This window comes from Filicampus tigris, chromosome 8 (assembly GCF_054856515.1).
Source record: "Filicampus tigris isolate MCC_2025a chromosome 8, RoL_Ftig_1.0, whole genome shotgun sequence".
NCBI classification, from domain to species: domain Eukaryota; kingdom Metazoa; phylum Chordata; class Actinopteri; order Syngnathiformes; family Syngnathidae; genus Filicampus; species Filicampus tigris.
This window is the reverse complement of record NC_141224.1, coordinates 10,912,115-10,933,223: the sequence shown is the minus strand read 5'-3', so window position 1 is coordinate 10,933,223 and position 21,109 is coordinate 10,912,115. Positions and strand designations below refer to the sequence as shown.

The window sequence follows — 21,109 nt, the reverse complement described above, 5'->3', positions numbered from 1 at the left end:
AGGGATATAAATCAGTGTTTATTTCATTGTGAGAATAATTTAAGTGAAAAGTGGCAGCAACGCCACAGTACCCCACACAGTATCTTCTGTAGCACACAGACCTCTGCTCTTCTACTAAAAGGCACGCACATAAACGACACATTATAACAATCACTCTGCCTTCTTCCATCAATCTTGCAGACGACGGCAACTTATTCCTGATCTTAGCAGCTTTCATTGGTTTTGAGTATCCCATTCCAGCTTGGTTGGCGCTACGGGCTGAACTTAAGGCCGACGAATGTAAGATTCAAAGTGTCCTATTTGATCTTGGCTACATAGCTGACATCCAGCTGCGCCTGGACGCTGCATAATTCTCATCCAGGCCGTGTAGCGACCCCGCAGGCACAACAGAGGTTAATCTCTTGTGGTGCTTGTCAGCCCCTCAGTGGGAGTCGCTCGAGTGGAACTTATGAGGCTCAATTTCCTCTGGTGCTGTTTCTGATTTGGGCTACGGGGCCGTAGATCCCCCTTGCTTCTCCTTGTACACTCGCAGAATGGCCTCGCACACGAACTGGAATTGACACTGGAACAGACCAAATAAGTAGTCAGAGACATGAAGAAAAAAAAAAATGTTTTTTTTTTTTTTAACATTCTTGCAACATTCATATGGATGTGTCTTATTTAGCTCCATTTTTATCCAAACGGATATGAAAAACAATGTTATTCATACTTTTCTAACTCAAGTCTTGAAAAATATCCAGAATATCCAGAAAGTAACAATGCTGTTGATCCAGAGTTTATAGTTATTAGTTACTTTAAAGCCACTATGTTAATTAAGAAATGTAATCAATTAATTTTGCCACAATGTTTGTAAAAAAAAAAAAAAACAACAACAACAAAAAAAGAAAAAAATAACTGTAACATGCAACAGGTGAAGTGTCTAGGCTGGTCCTTCAACATAAAAATCTAAAATTGGTGATCCTTGGTTCCCATGGCGATAAGCAAGCTATACAGTTCATTCACATTCATAGTGCTATCCACATTTTTGTTTGGTTGCAGCATTATTCCAAACTTATTACAAACACTATACACAAAAGACGCCATATTATATTATATTATATTATATTATACATACATAAGTATTCAAAGCCATGTGATGTTTCTACAGCCTAATTAGAGTCCACCTTAAGTAACTAAGGTGAAAACTTAAGCAACTAGAGAATGCAATTTCTGTCGAAAGCTGAACTAAAATGCTGAAGACTTAATTGAAATCTTGAATGTGACATTTGATGAGAGATGGCTTGAATCGGTCCAGAAATGTCTAAGGAGTAGGTAAATATGGAAAATATCTCCCAATTAGGGAATTTTACTGTGAAAATTTGGGGAATGGGAATAGATCCCAAAATTAAATAGTAAAAAAAAGGGAAAAAAAATGGATTTATGAGGACGCCAGTTTTGACCATGAAACATATTATCCGTTATTTCCTATGGGACATTTGAACAAATGTTCCTGGAATGGATTATGTTTGCTCCAGTGTACCGTGGTCTGAATCATCATGGCTCGCTGATCTCGCAGTGTTTTGACAATGTCCAGCGGGAACACGGGCAGCCCCCGATCCAACAGCGTCAGAGCCGTCTCCATGGTGATCAGAACACCTGTCCGTCCAATCCCGGCGCTGGAAGAGAGAAGCAATGGACTGGAGTGAACGGCGTTGGGCGCACAGTGGAAGGGGCGTGTGTTCAATTAGGACGCGCGTTACCTGCAGTGCACCATGAGAGGCTCTGCGGCTCGTCTCCTCTCCCTGGCCGAGCTGACGAACAGCAGGAAGTCGGAAGGGTCGTCGGGTACGCCGTGGTCGGGCCACGCCACGTACTGCAGGTGCGTGACTGCACGCTCTTCACCCCGCTGAGTACGCGCACATAAATAGATCATTAGAGGGTCTTCAAAGCGCTAAACCTATGCTATACAACACCTCATACTATGTTGGCAACAAGAAAACACACATCTTTTGTGACATGAATAAACCAAACAAGACCTGACATTGGGGGCCCTACCACAATGACTTGGTTTGGCATGTGAGAAGACAAAAAGTACAAGGTGTTGTGGGGAAAAACAAGTGTCCACGCACGTGATCCTGAGGTGAGATCACGAAATGTGGGGTGACGACACAACGACGGGATAAAAGCAGATAATTGGTGGAGAGGATTGGAGAGAGGAGCACAGAAGAGCTGAGTTGAGCGTTTTTTTTTTTGTTTTTTTTTTTTTTAAAACGGGCACGCGGCCTGTGACTTCATGCAGGGATTAACGAGCACCGCCAGAGTAACAGATGGACCAACACAGTACTATTTGTGCATGCATGTGAGCACATTCATATACTTCATGCCTCCTTGAGCTTTGTGAGGTTCCCTCGGGATGTTAATGTGGAAAATCTGGTCTGATTACATGGCTATGAAGAGTGCGCACAATGTGAACCCACCTGCCCATGCACACGCCTCCATTTGGATGTTGCACTGTATTTACTACCTGTGTACACACCAGTCCGCCTACACGGAAATTACTGTGTTGTTGGCTGCTGCTAATGTCCCGCAGAGACAGGACATATGGCACAGGCGCGGCACATGTCGGAGCAAACTATCACCAGCTTTCGGCTGTCATAATTCGCTCATGCAACAATGGAAGTCGGCGTTAAAGGGCCAGTGCATGGGATTTACCGGTGCCTGCCATTCAAATGACTACCCCTCCCCCTCCTGTTTCCAAGCAAAAGGCACCGTGGCCTTTAGGTGTTTCATTTAACATGAGTCACTGCCAGTACATGTCCCTGATGTATTACATAAATATCATTATCATACTGTGATATTGTGACTTGTTTCAGCCTGTTTCAGATTCATATCATGGAAATTAGTAGAGAAGCGCCTCCTTATTTTCTGACTGACTGGTGGGTATACATTAAAAAAAAAAAGCATGTGTAGTACCCAAAGTTCAGCCCAAGTTTACGCTGAAGAAATTCATCCACCGCTGAACCTGTAACCATGGCAACATATTTTAAAGAGCATTGCTGTTTTGAGATGTCGATGCAAACGTTAATGGCTTGAAAGTGTTAAGAGGCGAAGGGGACGACAAAACGGGAGATAGGGAAGGGGCTGTGGAATGGGCAAATGGTCAAAAATGTCATTAGCAACATATTTAAGGTTACAACATAATATCTTATTTGATAATATACAGTGTAAGGACCTGGACATTCTGGCTCATCGTCTCCGATGTACATTTTAGTTCATCTTAAAGGTGTTGATGGTGTTCTTCAAAGCATGCTTTTATGGACTGTGCTTGGTTCCCCAAATTGGTTCCCGCGAAACATGGAAGCACAGATTACGGGATTCCGAGGGCTAGCCTCAGACTTTATTGATTCATTTATCAAGCGGCATGGCCCATACTGCATCATAATGTTTAGCAGTCAGAAAAGAAAAACAGAGCAGAAAAGTGGCTAAAATATGGTAGTGTTTAACAAAAAAAAAACAACTAACAACTAAGACAAACAATCCTCCACTAGTGTACCTGAGTGTGTGTGAGGGTGAACTGCCGTGTCACGTAGGCCAGGTTACACTCCTCCGAGTGACACTTCACCCGCATGTGTCCGTAATCCTTCACTTCGGGCGGATGCGGCCAGTACTGGTGGCACTTGGTCTGCAAATTCATCACGGCAAGCAGCAAATGATGTTACTTGGATGGGCTTGAGTCATCATCAATCAGGGTATAATTTCCTTGCTCTTGAGATCAAACCGGTGTACGTTTGCCGACTAGGGGGGAATTGAGGATTCATCAGGAGCGGGATGTGAACTGATTGTCAACGTGTGCGCGCGCATGTCTCAACAAAAGGAAAATGTCAAGGCACTCGACGAAGATCAGAAAAACGAACAATTAATGAGAGCTTCAGGTTACCAAGCAACAGGCAAGATGCGAGGAAGCGCACGTCCTTCATTTAAGACCTTGCTAATGATGCATCTCTATACACTTACTGTATATCAACTCATCAGAAAGCAAATGACTGTTGTGTGAACAATGTGGACAGCAGGTAAAATAAGTCATTTGTGCCTTTTACAACCGTGTATTATCATAAATACACAAAACAACAATTTTATCTGCTTTCAAGAGAGAAGTGGTTCAGCTCTGCGGCTCTTAAAAAAGATTGTAGTTTTGCTTCTTTTGAATTGGGGATTCTTGTTTCGTTGAGCTTTAGTGTTGTCATTTCACCGGCCTTAGCTAACAATGAGCTCCCAGAATTCAGTCATTATTTCCTCAACTCAACCGACATTTACGTTGCGAATGGATGGAAAGAAACAAACAAACGGGTTGTGGTCGTACTGGTTAATAGAATACACGTTATTTCCGCACGTATCAACGCGACCATAAATCTATACGATAATCGGATGCTCTCTTTTTTGACTCACAAGTGCCAAGTACAGTAGCCTGAAAGGGTCATAAAGCAAACTATTATTATTATATATTGCCATTATTATACTTTCACATAGCCAAAATCAAATCTGCGCCTTAAATCATCTTAAATATCGGCATTTGCTTTTGAAGTGTGAGCACGTTGAGGAAGTAGAATCGCATGCATACCCTTCCTCGCTCTGTCAGAGTAGTAAGCATGACAATGGTGTGCGACTGCTGCTCCCAAACGGTCTGCCAAAAGTGAGTGCAGGTCTGTGGCAGCGGACCCTGAGCTGCAACATAACGTAAACACTCCCCAGACACCGGAGGTGCCACCTAATAAACACACAAACAGGACCGACCACACACATTTACATTCATCCAGTCGGGAGATGTAAATCCATTGCTGTATGCGCACCGCGATATGGCTGGCGTTGATGTAGTCCTCCGGGCCCTGGAGGCTGACTCTGGTCGCGTCATCTGCAAGCAAATGGGCAAGTGAGCATATCCACACACCGCACCAAATAAAATCTTGCATGGCGCTACAGCAGCGAGTAGTGACTTAAAAGCGGAAGTCAACACAAACATTTTTTTTTTTAAAGAATATGTTCTATGCAGGCCCACTAGTTGAAACACAGCACTCTGATTGATATTGTGTTTGTGGAATATGAGTTAAGCAACAAAATCCACCCGATTTTAGCCATCTCTGAGGGGCGGCCATTTTGTCACTTCTGTCGACTGAATATGACATCACAGATGCTCAGGGCTCAGGTAACGACCAATCATAGTTCAGCTTCAGAAAACAGGCGAGCCGTGATTGGTCGTTATCTGGTCTGCGATGTCATTTTCAGTCGACGGAGGTGACAAAACGGCCGCCCCCAGAGATGGCTAAAAACGGGGGGGATTTTTCATATTCCACAAACGCAATATTAATCAGAAAGCTGCGTTTCAACTAGTGGGCCTGCATAGAACATATTCTTGAAAAAAAATATGTTTGGGTTGACTTCCACTTTAAGGTCGGTTGGGGGAAAGCATCAAGGGAGTGACAGGAAGCACTCACAGGGTAAAATGTCCCTATAGCGATTCTTGTCCATGTTCTTGGGAAGCCGAGCGCAGCTTAGCGACAAGCCGGGCTTCCTTCTGTATAAATTCTGGGAATGATAAGAATGCAAACTAGTGGATACACATACACAAACAGTAACTACAAATCCCAGAGTATGTTGGTCCAGCATCTGTCCTAAAATTGTGACTCAAAAAGGCTCATTATGAAACTCCACGTAGGGAAGGGACACACTAAATCCTGCTTAGAATGACAATTAAACCCATTTTAGTGCAGTATACAAAATAGGAGCTGTACAGACTAGTCGACTATACTATTCCACAATGACATTTAGAGGATGACATGGACTCGTGGCTAATTACATGCTTTTGGCTTGAGGAGGAGACTGAGCGCAAGAGTTTCTGATTGTACTTCAGTTTTCAAGGCTCAAGCAGGAATTTGAACAGTATTTCTTAACACGGTCCTGTAAAAATATCAACGACGTCATCAGCAACTACAGTAGTCGACATGGACCTGCGTCACATCCGCCTCTCTAACTCAAATACTGTACCTCAAAGTGGAAGCACAGAGTTCCTGACTGAATTCCTCTCTCCACCTGCCGCATCGATTCGTCAAGTGTCGTGACCCGCTCTGACTGGCCAGGAGAATGCAGCCCGTCTCCTTGGGATTGAGTGGTGAGGGTGAGGGCGGGGGGCGGCAGCAGCAGGGCCGCTGCTCGGCCAGGACCTGGAATACAAGAACAATCCGTTAGGCTCCGCCTCAGCACGGTTTCTGCCATTTGCATGTCCACAAACAGACCTTTGCGTTTGATGAGCAGGGCAAGCTCTCGGGAGTGCGACTCTCTGCTGGCCCGTATGAACATGACCACCTGGTCGTGTGTGTGTTCAGAAATGTCTCGACCATTGATGAGCACCAACTGGTCTCCTTCCAGCAGTTTGGGCTCACATCGACCGGCCTGGAGACGAGTCAGCGTCACTTAACAGCAGATATTTCCACTTGACCCACATTATCAGTCCACCTACTGGAGACTGCCTTTGACTGTATGCGAAGGTGGATGTAGGTCTAGGATTAGCTTAGCTGTGGAATTTTGGTTATATTCAAAGTTCGGCAATTTCCAGGAGAAATTACGAAACAGATTTTTTTGTGATTCATTTCCCCGCCACTGTAAATAGTACTTTTATATGTTCCCATATTTCCAATTCAAAACCTCCTTAACTCAATGTCATCTATGGGTTCAAATTCAAAACTGTGGCCTCGATAGGCCTACTGTCGGATTTTTAGGAATGACTCGTGTGCACAGAACATTCTGGGGGGCCTGGTCACAATAACCCTGCAATAGGTTGCAAGTGTAGACATTCCTAACCTGTAAATTTCCAGTTTAGTTATATGAATACGTATTCCAGCTGATTCCATGAAAAGCGTCCAACTCTCCAGAACTTTCCAACCTCATGTGGTCTCACAATGTTTTGAAAGATTACCACCTTGAAGCCAAGATGATGTGATATGCTTTAGCTTGATGCAGATTTGGTTTTGTTTATGTATAAAAATGCCTCCATCCATTTTCTATAGCGTTTGTTTTCACTAGGGTGGCAGGTGAGCTGGAGCGTCTACTTGCTGACTGGGCCAGAGGCAAGGTTTGGACTGATTCCAGTCAATGACAGATTAACATTTTCAATTGAAGATTTGAAGCTAGACTTAAAACGTAAATTGATAACAGGAATAACAATAATAGGATGAGAGTTACTCAAGTGTTTTTAAGTCAAGAGATTTTGCCAGAGTCACTCCCTGCTGGCCAAAGAGATAATATAAGAGTTTGCTTGCGTCATTTGGCTCTTACCGGAGAGTCAGGTTTAACATGGGATATGGCAAGAGGCATTTTTTGATCCACTCCACCCTAAGAGGAAATTAAACAGCAAGAATGGAGTGACAAACACACAACAAGAGCCACAAGTGGTCATGTAATAGTTTTGCACTTACTTTAACATTAAAGCCAAACTTGCCCTCGTGATCAGGAGCAATGCGAATCAGCAGCAGGTCGCCGTCGCTGAGGGCCTGCTGAATAAACACACTCATAATTACAACACACAAAATGCAGGATAACATACGTAAGGGCGTGGCCAATTCATCAATAAAGTACCTTGTTATTGTACAGCAAGCTGCTGACTCCATCCTCTTCTGCTATACTGTCATCAGCTTGCAATAAGATCTCATCCAACCTTTAGTTATGGATTGTAATAAAAGTGAGGAAATGAATCATCGGATTACTTTAAATGTTGGTTAAAGAGTATTACAATGGGCAGTATAGCACATCATTTTTTACAGTAAGCATGAGCAATAATCAAGTCGGTTTTACAGGGTTCAAACACCCCTTTCATGGTTATACTGTATGTACCTTATTTCATCAAATAGTGCCCAGAATGTGTATTTAGGATGAAACATACCCACGTGAACCAAAGTAGACTGTGCCGTTAAGTGGAAACCTTGCTATAGTTAAGGCAATTTCAGCCACCTAAAATGTGCCGGCTGTACTGTGTTTTTTCCTGCGGGGAAAATAATGGAGGCGTGTATTTGTTCAAGAGGATGACGCACCCAGCGACACATTGAGGCATGAGCCCGAGGCCATTGTCATCTATGTATATGGTACATACTTTCCACGCATTCAAGTTGATTTTAAGTCTTTAAAGCATGTACTGTATATTAATATTACATTTCTGGAGGTATTGTATACGATATTACTTTATCACACCCCCCTAAGAGATTTTCTCACGCTTTTTGACAGTGCAGATTGACAGTTTAATTGTGCAAATTGTTGAAACCTCAACAGGTTATGAGCATACAAAAATGTGTGTTTGCAAAACTCCCGAAGGTGGATGTGGTCATGAAAAAAACAACCTATAAAACCAATGGAACCCGATGGCATACAGTTAGAGAAAAACAAATCTGTCACATCTGTCTCATAAAGCTTTGCTTGCCTGACTGAGTTTATTGTAAAACAATCATCCACCACCTCCTCCTCCTCTTTGAGATAGGCAGTCAATCGGCTCAATTTTGGCCCAGGAGGAGCAGTTCATTTTGATTTTCTCTGACTTCCATCATTTCTCCACTTAACAAGCATACTCTTGAATCAGATAGAGTAGCTATTTGTTCTGAAGAGGATGAATTCAAGTTCGCCAAAGTAGGCTTTACGCGATCAGCGTTATTGGGGTCGATCGGCGAGCTTGGAAAAAAAAAATGATACTCGATCACCGATTTCCATCAGAAAATGCAGCAATATATGTATTTAAACAATTGGTATATTTACTCTACAGCCAGCCATAGTGAGAATGCATTGGAAAAAATATTTCAACCTCCAACAAATTCTTCCCAAAAAACGCTGCTAAACATTAAATATAACATGTTTACAACATCTCCTTCTTTCACAATAACGAGAAAAGAAACACATGAACATCGCCAGTCATTCAGGTGGTTCAACGCCTGCTCCTTTCTGACTCGTATTAGAATGTGGCTGAGGTGTACAAGTCCCGGTGCCCACAACCCGCAATGATTATTTTGTCCTACATTCTTTGTCCGCTTTTTATCTGACGTGTATGAGACAGAGTCAGCACATTCTTAAAGCCGTCTGGCTCCGGTGTAGATGTACAGATTTGCCCTAAACTTTATTGACTTTATATGTAATCGCGTTGCGATTAGCTCAATTCACGGTCGGTATGACAGCAGTATATCTCGTAGCCTCGTTTGGCATATGTTTACTGCGCCTTGTCAACTACGGACCTATTTCTGTGTTTGTTCCAACAACGCGTCTGTGATCAGCTGAATGTGCATGGCTGGAATTTCACGTAACTTATGCTGAGTGATGAAAGCTATTTTAAATGAAAGAGATAAAATTAAATTTAAATAACACAGCACAGAACGAGCCTAGAGTGAATGAGGTTGTGTTTGCTGTAATGTCTTACTTTGGAAATTTGATCAATGATGTCACTGATAGATTGCACAAAATATGACGTTACAGTCGATCGCTATCGACCGATTTCGATGCAGTCGATCAGATCGGTGTAATGTCTACTCTAAAATAATGCGCCCAAAAGCAATGTTTACAAACTGAGAATATGCAAACCTTTGTCAGGAGTTAGGTGAAAACCTGCCTGTAAGAATAATAAGGAAAAAAAATGAAGTACACACTGATGCAGCGATGTGCCCCCTTCGCTGTCCTTGCTGCTGCTGACGGACGTCCTGTACGTGTAGAAGACGTCTTCTCCCTCGGACATGTCTTTTAGCTCACTGTTGAGCTCCATGGATGATGGACGGACTTTGCGGATGCCGTGGCGAACGCGAGTACTCCGCCTGTCACAGAGACATAAATCAGGAAGATGATGATGATGATTCCAGAATTCCGTCAGGTCAGATGCTGCACTTTAGACTGGAAGGTACTTGTACCAGTTGGGCGTGCTGGGGGGCGACCTAGATGGTAGACTCTTCGTCTCCAAATATTCGGATGAAATGGACCTCCGCAGGACTGGGTTCCACACCATCCCACCCACGACACGTTGACAAACTGGACCACTACAATTTATAACAAAGGTGTTAAAAAATGTAATATTTCAGTTTGTATGATGACCTAAAAGGCACCTTTCGTTTGTACTGTTTGCCAGGCCCAGGTGGTGTGTTATCAACTTCCTGTAGGAATGAACTGTGCTGTTGTTGTGTTTGGGGCTCCTGGCGGTGCGGTTGCAGCTGAAGAAGGAGTGATGATCCACACAGGAACGCCACAGGTTCTTACAGGTCTTTGCGCAAGGTAGAACTAGCGACACTTCACAGTCCTGGGTCTCCCCCTGCAGAATATCAATTGCTTCAAGGTCATATCATCTCTACTGTTGCATGTAGCACAGAATAAAATATTAGGGACGCACCGGTACCAGTAACGATATCAGTGCCAAGACTGTACATCTGTACTCTTACTTGTTCTCATAAAAATACTATCCTAGGACACTGATACCACTTTACTTGTACGAGCCATGCGGAGATACTTTAGGGTAAACACAGATGACAAAACTACAGCTGCTGCAAATTATGCAAAGTAACATGGATTGCTCCATCTCCTGCTCCACGGCGCTCAGCTCTGGCCAAGCTCGCTGCGCACCCTTCACGATACCATGGCAGAGGAGGCCGAGGCAAGAGGGGAGGGCGCCGCAGGCCCTGGAGGCTGGTTGATCCTGCCAGTAGCATATGCTAGTCGCAAAGATTAAAGCCATGCAAGTCTAAGTACCCGCGGACCTGTAGAGCGAAAACTGGCACATTAAATAATTTACGATTTTTACTTGGCTAGGGCGGTGCAGTTCTAGCGCTAATACATGCAAACAAGTGGCGGCCCTGGGGGCGTGTGCATTTATCAGACCCACAGCCCATGCGTGGGTGGCGGGGGCGGGGTTCAATTTGAAGTTTGCAGTCAGAATCGGTGACGGAAGCCCGTTTAAAATCAGAGGCGGACTGGCCTAGAGGTGGGTACCATTTTTCCCCACTGAAAAACAGGCAAATGACGGACGACGGAAGGGTAGCCCTGCTGCAGACGGATGACGAATAGCGGACGCTCAATTTTTAGTAAAATGCCCAGCGCTGGTTGTTAAAAGCGAAGACAATTTGCAGGAAACATGAAGTCGACACAAAATATTATGTCGCGGGCCGCATCTGGCCCCCGAGCTTTGAATTTGACACATGTGTGTTACAGGTTACACTTAAGTCAAATACTGGATGTGGCAAGACAGAAAAAGATTAGAAAAACATGCGCTTGCGTGTTTACATTTTGGTAATGACTAGTCATTAAAAAGTGTTTAAGTAAGTCTATTTTAATGAAACTTAAGCCATCAAGCATTATCAGTACTCAGTATCAGTGATGTTTACTCAAATATAAGTGCTCGCATTCAGTCTGAGAAAAAGTATTATTGGTGGATCCCTATGAAAGATTACTGTTTAGACAGTCAAGCTAAATAATTTACTAATTAATCTGTAATACGCCGTATAAGAGGCAAAATGTTTGTATTGAGATTCAAATGCAGATGTGATACTAAAATAAAAGAATATATGCAGTATAACAAACTAAGTATCGCATACACCAGTAAGCTATCCCCACAAGAAATTCACTGAGCAACTTGGAATGGATATCATACTAAAATCAATAGACATCTTTTATGCTGAGGAAGAGAGCCTGAACATGGTAGGGAACTGAGAGAGAACATTCAACAATTCTACCTCCGTCATCTTTGGCTCCTGTGCTTGAGACAATCCCAAATCAATAATGATCTGGCACAATAATATCAAAAAGCTCAATACAAAAATGTGCCAACATTTAGAAGTGGGGCTGTGAATGGTTTTCAGTTGACACTTTGGAAGAAACAACAACAATATCATATCTAACAATCACTGATATTCTCGCAATGTATGGGAAAACATTTTCTTTGCAATAATATGTTCTGTGTGGTCCCACTAATCTAAACAGTATTCTGATTAATATCGCGTTTTGTGGAATAAGAATTAAGCCAATGAATCCATCGGGTTTTCAGCCTTCTCAGGAGGCTCACATTTTATTCAGCACCGCCCCCTGCTGTCGACTGAAATTGATGTCAAAGTGCCCTCGCGCTCACATGTTCACTGGGTTTGGTCACGTGATGTTCACAATGTGAACACTGATGTCAATTTCGGTCAACGGCCGGGAACGCTGCGGCATAAAATGTCAGCCTCCTGAGACGGCGGATTCATCTGCTTAATTCTTATTCAACAATCACAATAATAATCAGAATACTGTGTTTGATTAAACTAGTACGGGTAGATAAAGCATCTTGCAAAGAATTTTTGGGACTTGAGTTACTCTTTAAAACCACACAATGGAGGCGTAGGACTTTTGCATAACTATTAACAACAACAAAATACTTACATGTTTCCGTTTGAGTTGTATAAAGAATCGCTTCCTCTTAAACGAAATCTTGATAATGTTCCCCCTGCATGGGAACAATGTTATTTGGAACAGCTTCATTTGTTGCGAACTTGAGGGCAAAAGAAAAAGCAAACAATCTGATGAGTGTGGCCATCACCTACCAGGGGAAGAAACTCGAGCAAATCATATTACAGAATATTGCAACACCACTTGATGCCAAGCCCACCATTAGAGGGGCATTGTTGGTATCCTGAAAAAGAGAGAGAGAGAGAGAGAGAGAGAAGTGAGAGTGTCAAAGAAATGTCAGCCATGAAATGAAAGTGGAGCATGAAATGGCTGTTTTAATGCAGGAGGCCATGATACCGAGGCAGCGTGCAGCTCCACTCCATAAAGCTCCAACGTCCGTGCTGTATTGAGGAAACACAGCTCTGCCTCACTTTTCTTCAGACCTCTACATGAACACACACAGGCACACGCGGGTAAGTCGATGAACCGACTGCCAAGCACGGCAGGGGTCTGAATGGATCTGCTATGAATCACATTACTTGTGCTTTGGATGCAGGTCCTCCACTTTGGATACAAAGTTTTCATCCTGCTCAGGGATGAAGTGGCACTTTGACAAGTAACCGCTTTGCTGGGATGGACTGTGATCCCCCAGCTCAGCTATGGGTCAAACAGAAGTAGTCATGAGAAGACCATGCCGAGACGCTGTACCGGCAAATGATTTCAGCCACAGTTCTTTTATTATTATTGACCCCTTGGTTTTAAATTCAGCTTAAATGAGACATTTTGTGGAATATTGACTCTGTATTGGGTTATAAACAAATACAGTAGTTGGGATGAAAACATGCCTGTGATCGAGCCGTTTTGCACTTCTGCAACGTTGCAGTTGGGCTCATTTGCATAATATATACAATGGTAACTTGACCAGTGGTACCACTAGAATTAATAACCAGCTTCACATCGGGTTTCTCCGCCTATGACATGATCAGCTAGACCGGGAGAAGATCCACAGCCACTTTCATGCGACAGCCTGAAACCCTGTCATGCAGAAACACCCACATCCCCCACTCGTATGACGCCGCCACTATCATGACAAAGCCAAATGGTAAGCAGAGCAAGTTTTGGTGGATGCACAGATTGTTGTTGGCTAACAGCGTTAGCTTCAAATAGGCAGCACAAACTTGATATAAAAACTCCCAAAAAATAAATGTCGCCTTTGAAGCGGAAGTCAACCTAAACATATTTTTTTCAACAATATGTTCCCAGCAGGCCCACTAGTTGAAACACGGCATTCTGATTCATTTTGCGTTTGTGGAATATAAATTAAGCAGCAAAATGCACTCGTTTTTAGCCATCTCAGGGGGGCGGCCATTTTGTCTTCTGTCGACTGAAAATGACATCACAACTGCTCACAATCACGGCTCAGACTCAGAGAACAGGTCAGCCGTGATTGGTCGTTGTGAGCAGTTGTGATGTCGTTTTCAGTCAACATAAGACAAAATGGCCGCCCCCAGAGATGGCTAAAAACAGATAAATTTTGCTAGTTTCCACAAACGCAAAATTAATCAGAATGCCATGTTTCAACTAGTGGGCCTGCTGGGAACATATTCTTGAAAAAAATATGTTTGGGTTGACTTCCGCTTTAAGTCATCATCCTACCAAAGACATCGTGGCCATTTTAATCCTTCTGACTTTGTGGAAAAGGTTAGGGAATGCTCAAGGATGTCTTCCAGTGTCCATAAAAGCTGTATTGCTAACTGGACAACAATTTCCATAGACAAAAATTGGAGTATTATCGCTGCAAAAATCCACATTTTTTTGTTACTTTTGCAACTCATGTAACAATTTCAGAGAACTAGCGAGCACAGTCAACAGCATGATTATTCACAAAGTTCCGAAGTCATTCATCCTAGGTTGCTCTGGGAGACTTACACTGCACGGTGTAAGAGGCCAACACTACAGCTGAACTCAGCGGGCACTGCAACCTGTAATCACCGTGACACAATGTAACAGCTATAAAAGTGTACACAAATGGGCAGGATTGTGTTGGTTGTGTTCGGGCTTGTTGTGCGCACTAACCTGCCTTCTTTAATATCACTCCTGATCTGGAGAAAGTAAAGGTTCCTGCGGAGGACAAATTAAAGAGGCTTTAGCACCGGGAAATATTTTTCTGGGGGTGAAATGTAAGTAAATACGCATCAAAATGACGAAATACTGTAATCCTGTGAGATTATTCACAATGTAGCTGCTTAACGGAGACTGTGTTTTGTTTTTTCATATTTAAAAAAAAAAAATAGAGTGGATGCATCTTATATAAAAGGTACAGTTAATAGTCCAAAAAATACGGTACTTTATATTTCATCTGTTTATGAATTTCTTTCGATCATGGCATTTTGTTGCAGCTTTTTTAGATCTTTTGGCCGACCTCATTTTGTCGAGCAGGTTATATTTAGACAATTTCTTGACTGAACAGGTCTGGATGTAATCAGGCTTGGGTGTGGTCAGTGAAAATGAAGTGAAGAATTTGATAAACCACAGTAAATTAATGATTTAACATGGGGGGCAAATAGTTTTTCACACAGGGTTAGGTAGCTTTGAATAGTTTTTTTTCTTAATAAATCAAATCACCATTTAAAAACTGTATTTTATGTTTACTTAGGTTATCTTTGTGTTTGATGATCTAAAACATAAAATTGGAAAAACGTGGTAATTTTAGAAGGGGGCACTAAATGTAACCTAATGTAAAATATTACGAAGAGCAGTAAGGTTATAAACTACTGCTACAACCATAATAAAAATGTTAAATTAATACAAAACTGAGCCTCATTATGTTTAATAAAAGCAAAATTCTTACGCTTCAGTTATACGACTGGATATCAAAACATGTTTACAAAATGTCGTACCTACCAAACACAAGACAAAATAAACTAAGGCAAACATAATAGAGCACCTCGTCTGTTCATGTTGCAGAGAGTTGGGATCGGAAATGAAGAAGCGCACTCGGAAGTTTAGATAAAAAGGAGATGCAAGACCTGCGGAGAAATGTCACCGTGTCAGTGTCGTCGTAAGTCAACAGTCACTTCAACCATCACACTACCTCTCAGGAAATGTCAAAATGTACTTTGGAATGGGAGGAAATTGGCAATAAATTGCCCGCTAAACACCTTTTATCTGCTTCTTAAAGGGTTTCTCAGGCTCCAACCATCTCTAAGAGAAAGAAATGCATTAAACATAATTGCTTACAGGGGATAGAAAAAAACACAATGCAAGCACACCGTGTGGTTAAACAGCAACGAGTAAGAATTTTTTCATCTGCATATGTGGACATCCTTGAAAATGTTTTGTTTTTTTTATTCAAATGTTTATTCGGCCACATGTGGTTTTGTATGTTGCTAATATATTCAATAAAAATAAGTGACAAAAAAAAAAAAAGCAACGAATAAGTGCAACTCGTTACAGTGGCTAGCGTAAAAAAAATAGATAAATAAATAAAAAAGTGCATGAGATTGAAAAGAGTGTGTGTGTGCTCACAGGCGAGTGTGCGTTGGCTGTGATTGAGGTAACGGCTGTGCTGGACTCTCTGATCTGCAGACTGAAGAGCTGCCTCTCCTGCAGGCCCAGGTGGTCGCACACTTGGTCCAACAGAACCGCACCTTCATCCTGCTTCTGAAACACCGACACAACATATGACATGAGGCGCGGCGCACGCTTGGAGTTACATTTACTGAACAATCGCAGTAAATATACGGTAGGACATTCAACGAATCTATGCCATGCTGAGGCAGCTTATCTCCCTGAGGGTTCCGAGGTCGTAGGTTTGAAACTTGGCTCAGGCCTTCCGGTATGAAGTTTGCACGTTCGCGCCGTGCTTCTGTGGTTTCTAAATTGTTTTTAGGTGTGAATGGTCGTTTGTCCCTGTGACTGGCAGCCAACCAGTCCAGGGTGTGCGCCGCTTTTCATCTCAAGTCAGCTGGAATAGGCTCCAGCTCAGCCGGGATTCGAATGAACAAGTGGTATAAAAAAAAAATGGATGCATTGATATCACAGTCCTTTGTGTCAAAGCTGAAATAGTTGGTAGATTTTGCGGTGGAATTTCTTCAAGCTAAATACAGCAGCTCTTTCTTTTTAACCCAATGTAAATTTCAGCTTTACAGATGCCATTACTGCTCTAGAGGTGGTGTTGTGGTAATACATGACACATTGTGGTATCAGTCAGTGTACAGGCATGTAGTGGCACCAATTTTTCTTTTTTTCTATGTATGCAACTATTTGGGGTGTGGAATATTATTCAAGTGGATGATGGCACACAGTGATTAATTGAGGCATGTTGTCAGTTAGAACGGAGGCCTCAATTTGAGGTAATGCAGTACTTAGTTATAGACAGTCTGAACACAAACTGTTCCATAGACACTCATCGCATCCATTACAGCCATCTGATTTGAATAGTTGAATATGACATTGGTATAAAAGCCGCCTCCAGTTGAGGCTATTAGTTATTCCTATTGCCCCCCCCCAAAAGCCTTAAAATATCCTGTTGACAGATATTATTCCCTCAATGGTACTTTTGCACAGCCTAATCAGTGTGCAGTTTATGCAGAGGAGTGTACAATTCTCTAAACAGCTTGTGCACTACGTGGCTGAGAAAGAAAATGGTTGCAGTCAAGAAATAATTAGTAGCAGATTATAAAGATGCTGCATTGGAGTGTTATCTTGGAGCAAAAGGGAGGAAAAGCTTGCCATTTTCACCTCAATGTATGTGATGAAGTTGGGGGTTTATATTGCATATTTAATATTCAGACAAAGAAGCTCCACAGCTGCTGCCTCAGAGCGCAGCACTGTGATTGCCTTGCAGCTACGTATATGCACATTTGCATCAATATTGCCCGCATGCTTCCTTTGACACGATGTGCTGATAACGCAAAAGCCTCTCAAGTGTGACAACTGCGGGAGGTGAACGTGCCCTTGACACCAAGGTCCCTGTTGAACAGGAGACGTGGATCAATGGGAGGGGGTAAAAAAATAAATAAATACAACGCGCTCCGACATGACGATCATTAGCGGAGCACGGTGACAGATAGCAGCAACATATGATCTCCTCATATTCACGGGCAGGAAACTGTGTCTCGGCTTGTGCCGTACATTTACTCGGAAGGTCTCGATGGTGCCGTCCAGCAGCTGAACTAAGCAGAGCAGGTCCGGTTTTGGCATGTCTGTCACCGCGGTAACCACGTTGGCCCTTGGCTGGTCTCAGAGAGGGGGACCTGAGAACACACACGACAACAAACATGATCCACATGTTTCCACACTGTTGTCTGACAGCACCGCCCTCGCAATGACACTGCTCGCCGAGTACTGGATGGAGCAGTGACTAATGCAGCATGAATGTAAAGGAGTGCTGCGAGCGCGTGCAGTGCAGGACGGTGGTGAACCTGCGGCTCGCGGGCCATATACAGCCGGCGACGGAATTCGATCGGGCCCGCCCTGCATTTTTTTTAAAAAAAATAGAAACTGTTCCAGAAAGTTTTTGATCCGTTTGGTTCCATTGTACAATTTGTTTTCAAAAATGGTGTGAGGTCGCCAGAGGAAGACATTTAAAAACTTCCCCACTCCACGTGATGTGTTTTATCTTCAGCCCGGGCCTGCCCTCGCCTCTCGCTCTGAGTCTTGCTGCCTCTCGCAGCTGAATGATAAGAATGTTAAACATTTTTTTCAGCGCTCCAACACGCCCATTTTGCAGTTGTAGGCTGAACACAAAAACATACACGCGTACAGTAATAAAGCACCCGCTCAGACTCCTAAGGGGGCTGGAGGAATGTCCCTGCGTGCATGAAAGTGTGTCCAGTCCTGTCTTGGCTTCCAGGTAAAGGATTGATGGATTACACTTTATACATAAAAAAAACAAAACAAGGGCCCTCAGTGTTCCGAGTTAATGTTTGAACACGGTGACACACTTGGAATGTATTAAAACCAAGCTTAGCTCTACTTGATGGCTTGTTTTTCCACAGTAAGCCTCTCACAGGCTTACAAGTAAACACTTTATAACAGGGATAATCAGCATGTACATGCTGGCTTTTCTTTGTGGTTTGCATCTGTATGTGATATGTTGACTTGGACAGATTTATTAGCTATAGTTTACCAATAGCAAACAGTGTGCTGTGGATCATTAGAGGTACAGAGATTTATCAAGTGTGCTGGCAGAAATTACCCAATTTTATATCATTATTCAAAGAATTATTTATTTACTGCTAGGGCTGAATGATTTCTTAAATTGTCACTATTTTTCCCTCAATACTGTAATTGTGATTTAATATGCAATTATTTTTTCAAAGTCCTACCATGTATTTTTCAACAAACAAGAAACAAATCAATCTGCATTACAATAAACTATACTGGATTTATTATACAAAATTATTTTGGTTTTATATTTTCCGCTTATGTTAAAATGAAGGTAATGAACAATTCATATGCAAGACTATCTCCTTCAATTAGAGTTGTAAACTCAAACGCTTTGACTTGGTCTTTTAAGCATTTACTGTAACAACTTCACAAATTTCTACCCAACGTACCATAAACATATGTCAGTTAGTCAGATTACAACAATAATGCCAACAAATCTGTGTCACTTCAACTATTCATGTTTTGTAAAAAAAAAATGTAAAGACATGCACTGCACTTCATTAGCACAAAACATATTTAGACACTATATTAAATATATAAAATACACATATATAAACTATCTGACCAAAGTAAAAGACAATTGAATTTTATTACACTGCGATGTCGATTTGAACTTGATGAATTATTCAGCATTATTTACAACAAATAATGTATATTTGTTCAGCTGTCTATGTCAGTGCAGTGACATATGGTGGCAGGTAGAATAATTAAAAGCTCTTCCAAGAGACGGCAAAGAGGACCAACCACTTTTGGTGACGTTTTTGCTTGGTGCTGTGCCTTGAGAGTTTTTCACGTGTCAAATATGTGCTTTGGCTCAATAGAGGTTAGGAAACACTGGATTAGGTAGTTGCTATTCAACACAACACACAAATGCAGTGTGCACTCGTACGAGTTAAAACGGATACAAAATCCAAACAAACCATGATCTGGAAAGTAATAAACGACGGTATGGAGTTGTCAACATAAACGGCAATGACCTCTCCGTACTTTGAGCCGAACACGGAACCTGTTGACAGCCTCTGCGTGTGCGTGAATGTGTACAGCTACACACCCTAAACACGAAGAAACGCGTTGCTAGTAAACTTTCCCTCAAGCCCGGAGCAACTCGGCCGACATCAAACTTTTCTTGGGAGGGAAGGAGGGAGGGAAGGGGCACAAAGAACAGAAAAAGTTACGTCTACCTCCGTCGTCCCGCTTCAGAGACGAATCGCGTACATGAGAGTGACCGCCGGGGCCACCTCGGTACGGGCCACGGCGTCCGAGGATCCAGGTAGAGGAAGGTAAATATCCGGGACACTTCTCATCACCAGCTGCCCTGATTGCGCGCAGCCCCGCCCCGCCCCTTCGCCTTGCGCGCTCCCTCCCGAGCTGGAAGTCACGCTGCCGGGAGCGCGCACGTAAACAACTGGAAATCAATACTACAAGGCGATTCGAAAGTTTGGACACACTTTCTGGTTCTTTTGTATAATAATAATAATAATAATAATTATTATTATTATTATTACTAGTAGTAGTATTAGTAATAGTGGTAGTAGTATATTATTATTATCAATAATAATAATCAGCATCATCCTCAGTATCATCATCATCATAATGTGTTTTAAAGTAGGCACATATTTCAAATTAGAATAATCTCATGGTACAAACAAAAAAATCACAATATACTAAAATAAAATAATATCGTCTCTATTTGCATGCAGATCGACTTACTAGGGGGGCCTGTGAATAGCAAAAGGTTAATATAGGTCAGTTGTTGCTTTTGCCATCTTGAGGAAAATAATTTATTTGTTCTGCCTAATTAAAACTTCTAAGGTAAAATTTTCATGGTATACAACATATAAAACAAATAGAGACATTAAAATATTTAATATGGTACACTACGCTCCTCGTAAAATGAGCAGTGGTGGTTTGTTTTTTTTAGTGGAATCTAGCATTTGCATTTCTTTTGGTTTGTTGTCGTCACCTAAAGGACAAACGAGGTACTACGATTGTCACTCACGTTTGCATGTTGCTGGGTTTCCCCCCAGTACTTCAATTTCCTCCCAAACATGTAGGGATGTCGCTACACTCGGGCTAGGGGGGGCTACAGCCCCGTCAGAAATTTGTGGAGCCCCAGATAAATCCCTCCAGAATTGTATTTAGATATATTAATTATTTTCTAAGCCCCCCTATGTACCAGTCAAGCCCCCCCTTAGCCCCAGGAGAGAAAAAAACTGGAGCTGTCCCTGCTCCCAAATTCCAAAAAGTTAGGTTAGGTTGATTGAAGACTTGAAATTGTCCACTATATTTATGAATTGTCTATTCCAGCGTACTTAATGAGTCAGCACCTTTTGTTTTTCAGGCATGGCATCTGACATCAAACTGAGTGAAGTATGGCTCTTGCAGCAAGATGGCTTTCAGCTCTTGAAGGGAATGTTTCTTCCCGGTAAAGACTGAATCGATGTGAGGGTTGACATTCTACTGGACACCTAAAACTCGACAAAAAACTTTGGGCTGTTGTCATGGTGACCAACACAAACCCGTTTGATCTCGGGGC

The 21,109-nt window shown here is 42.4% G+C and overlaps 1 protein-coding gene across 2 annotated transcripts; it reads right to left on the bottom strand.

Moving 5' to 3' along the window:
• Positions 1–5: 5 nt before the first annotated feature.
• ptpn3 (protein tyrosine phosphatase non-receptor type 3) lies at positions 6–19,904 on the bottom strand. Of its 2 annotated transcripts, none has more exons than XM_086036978.1 (26): positions 19,755–19,904; positions 17,536–17,657; positions 15,928–16,062; positions 15,561–15,603; positions 15,347–15,428; positions 14,476–14,520; positions 14,329–14,381; positions 12,939–13,056; positions 12,757–12,844; positions 12,555–12,643; positions 12,394–12,457; positions 10,095–10,297; positions 9,903–10,028; positions 9,648–9,809; positions 7,606–7,684; positions 7,446–7,523; positions 7,306–7,362; positions 6,267–6,423; positions 6,019–6,194; positions 5,469–5,559; positions 4,827–4,888; positions 4,598–4,744; positions 3,533–3,661; positions 1,740–1,885; positions 1,520–1,655; positions 6–562 (listed from the first exon to the last, which is right to left on the bottom strand). In XM_086036978.1, exons 2-26 carry the CDS (start codon positions 17,602–17,604, stop codon positions 488–490), a joined length of 2,610 nt encoding a protein of 869 aa, XP_085893104.1. In that variant the 5' UTR covers positions 17,605–17,657; positions 19,755–19,904; the 3' UTR covers positions 6–487. The 2 variants fall into 2 exon arrangements, with proteins under 2 accessions (XP_085893104.1, XP_085893105.1); XM_086036979.1 differs by having other exon boundaries at positions 7,446–7,520.
• Positions 19,905–21,109: the final 1,205 nt, after the last annotated feature.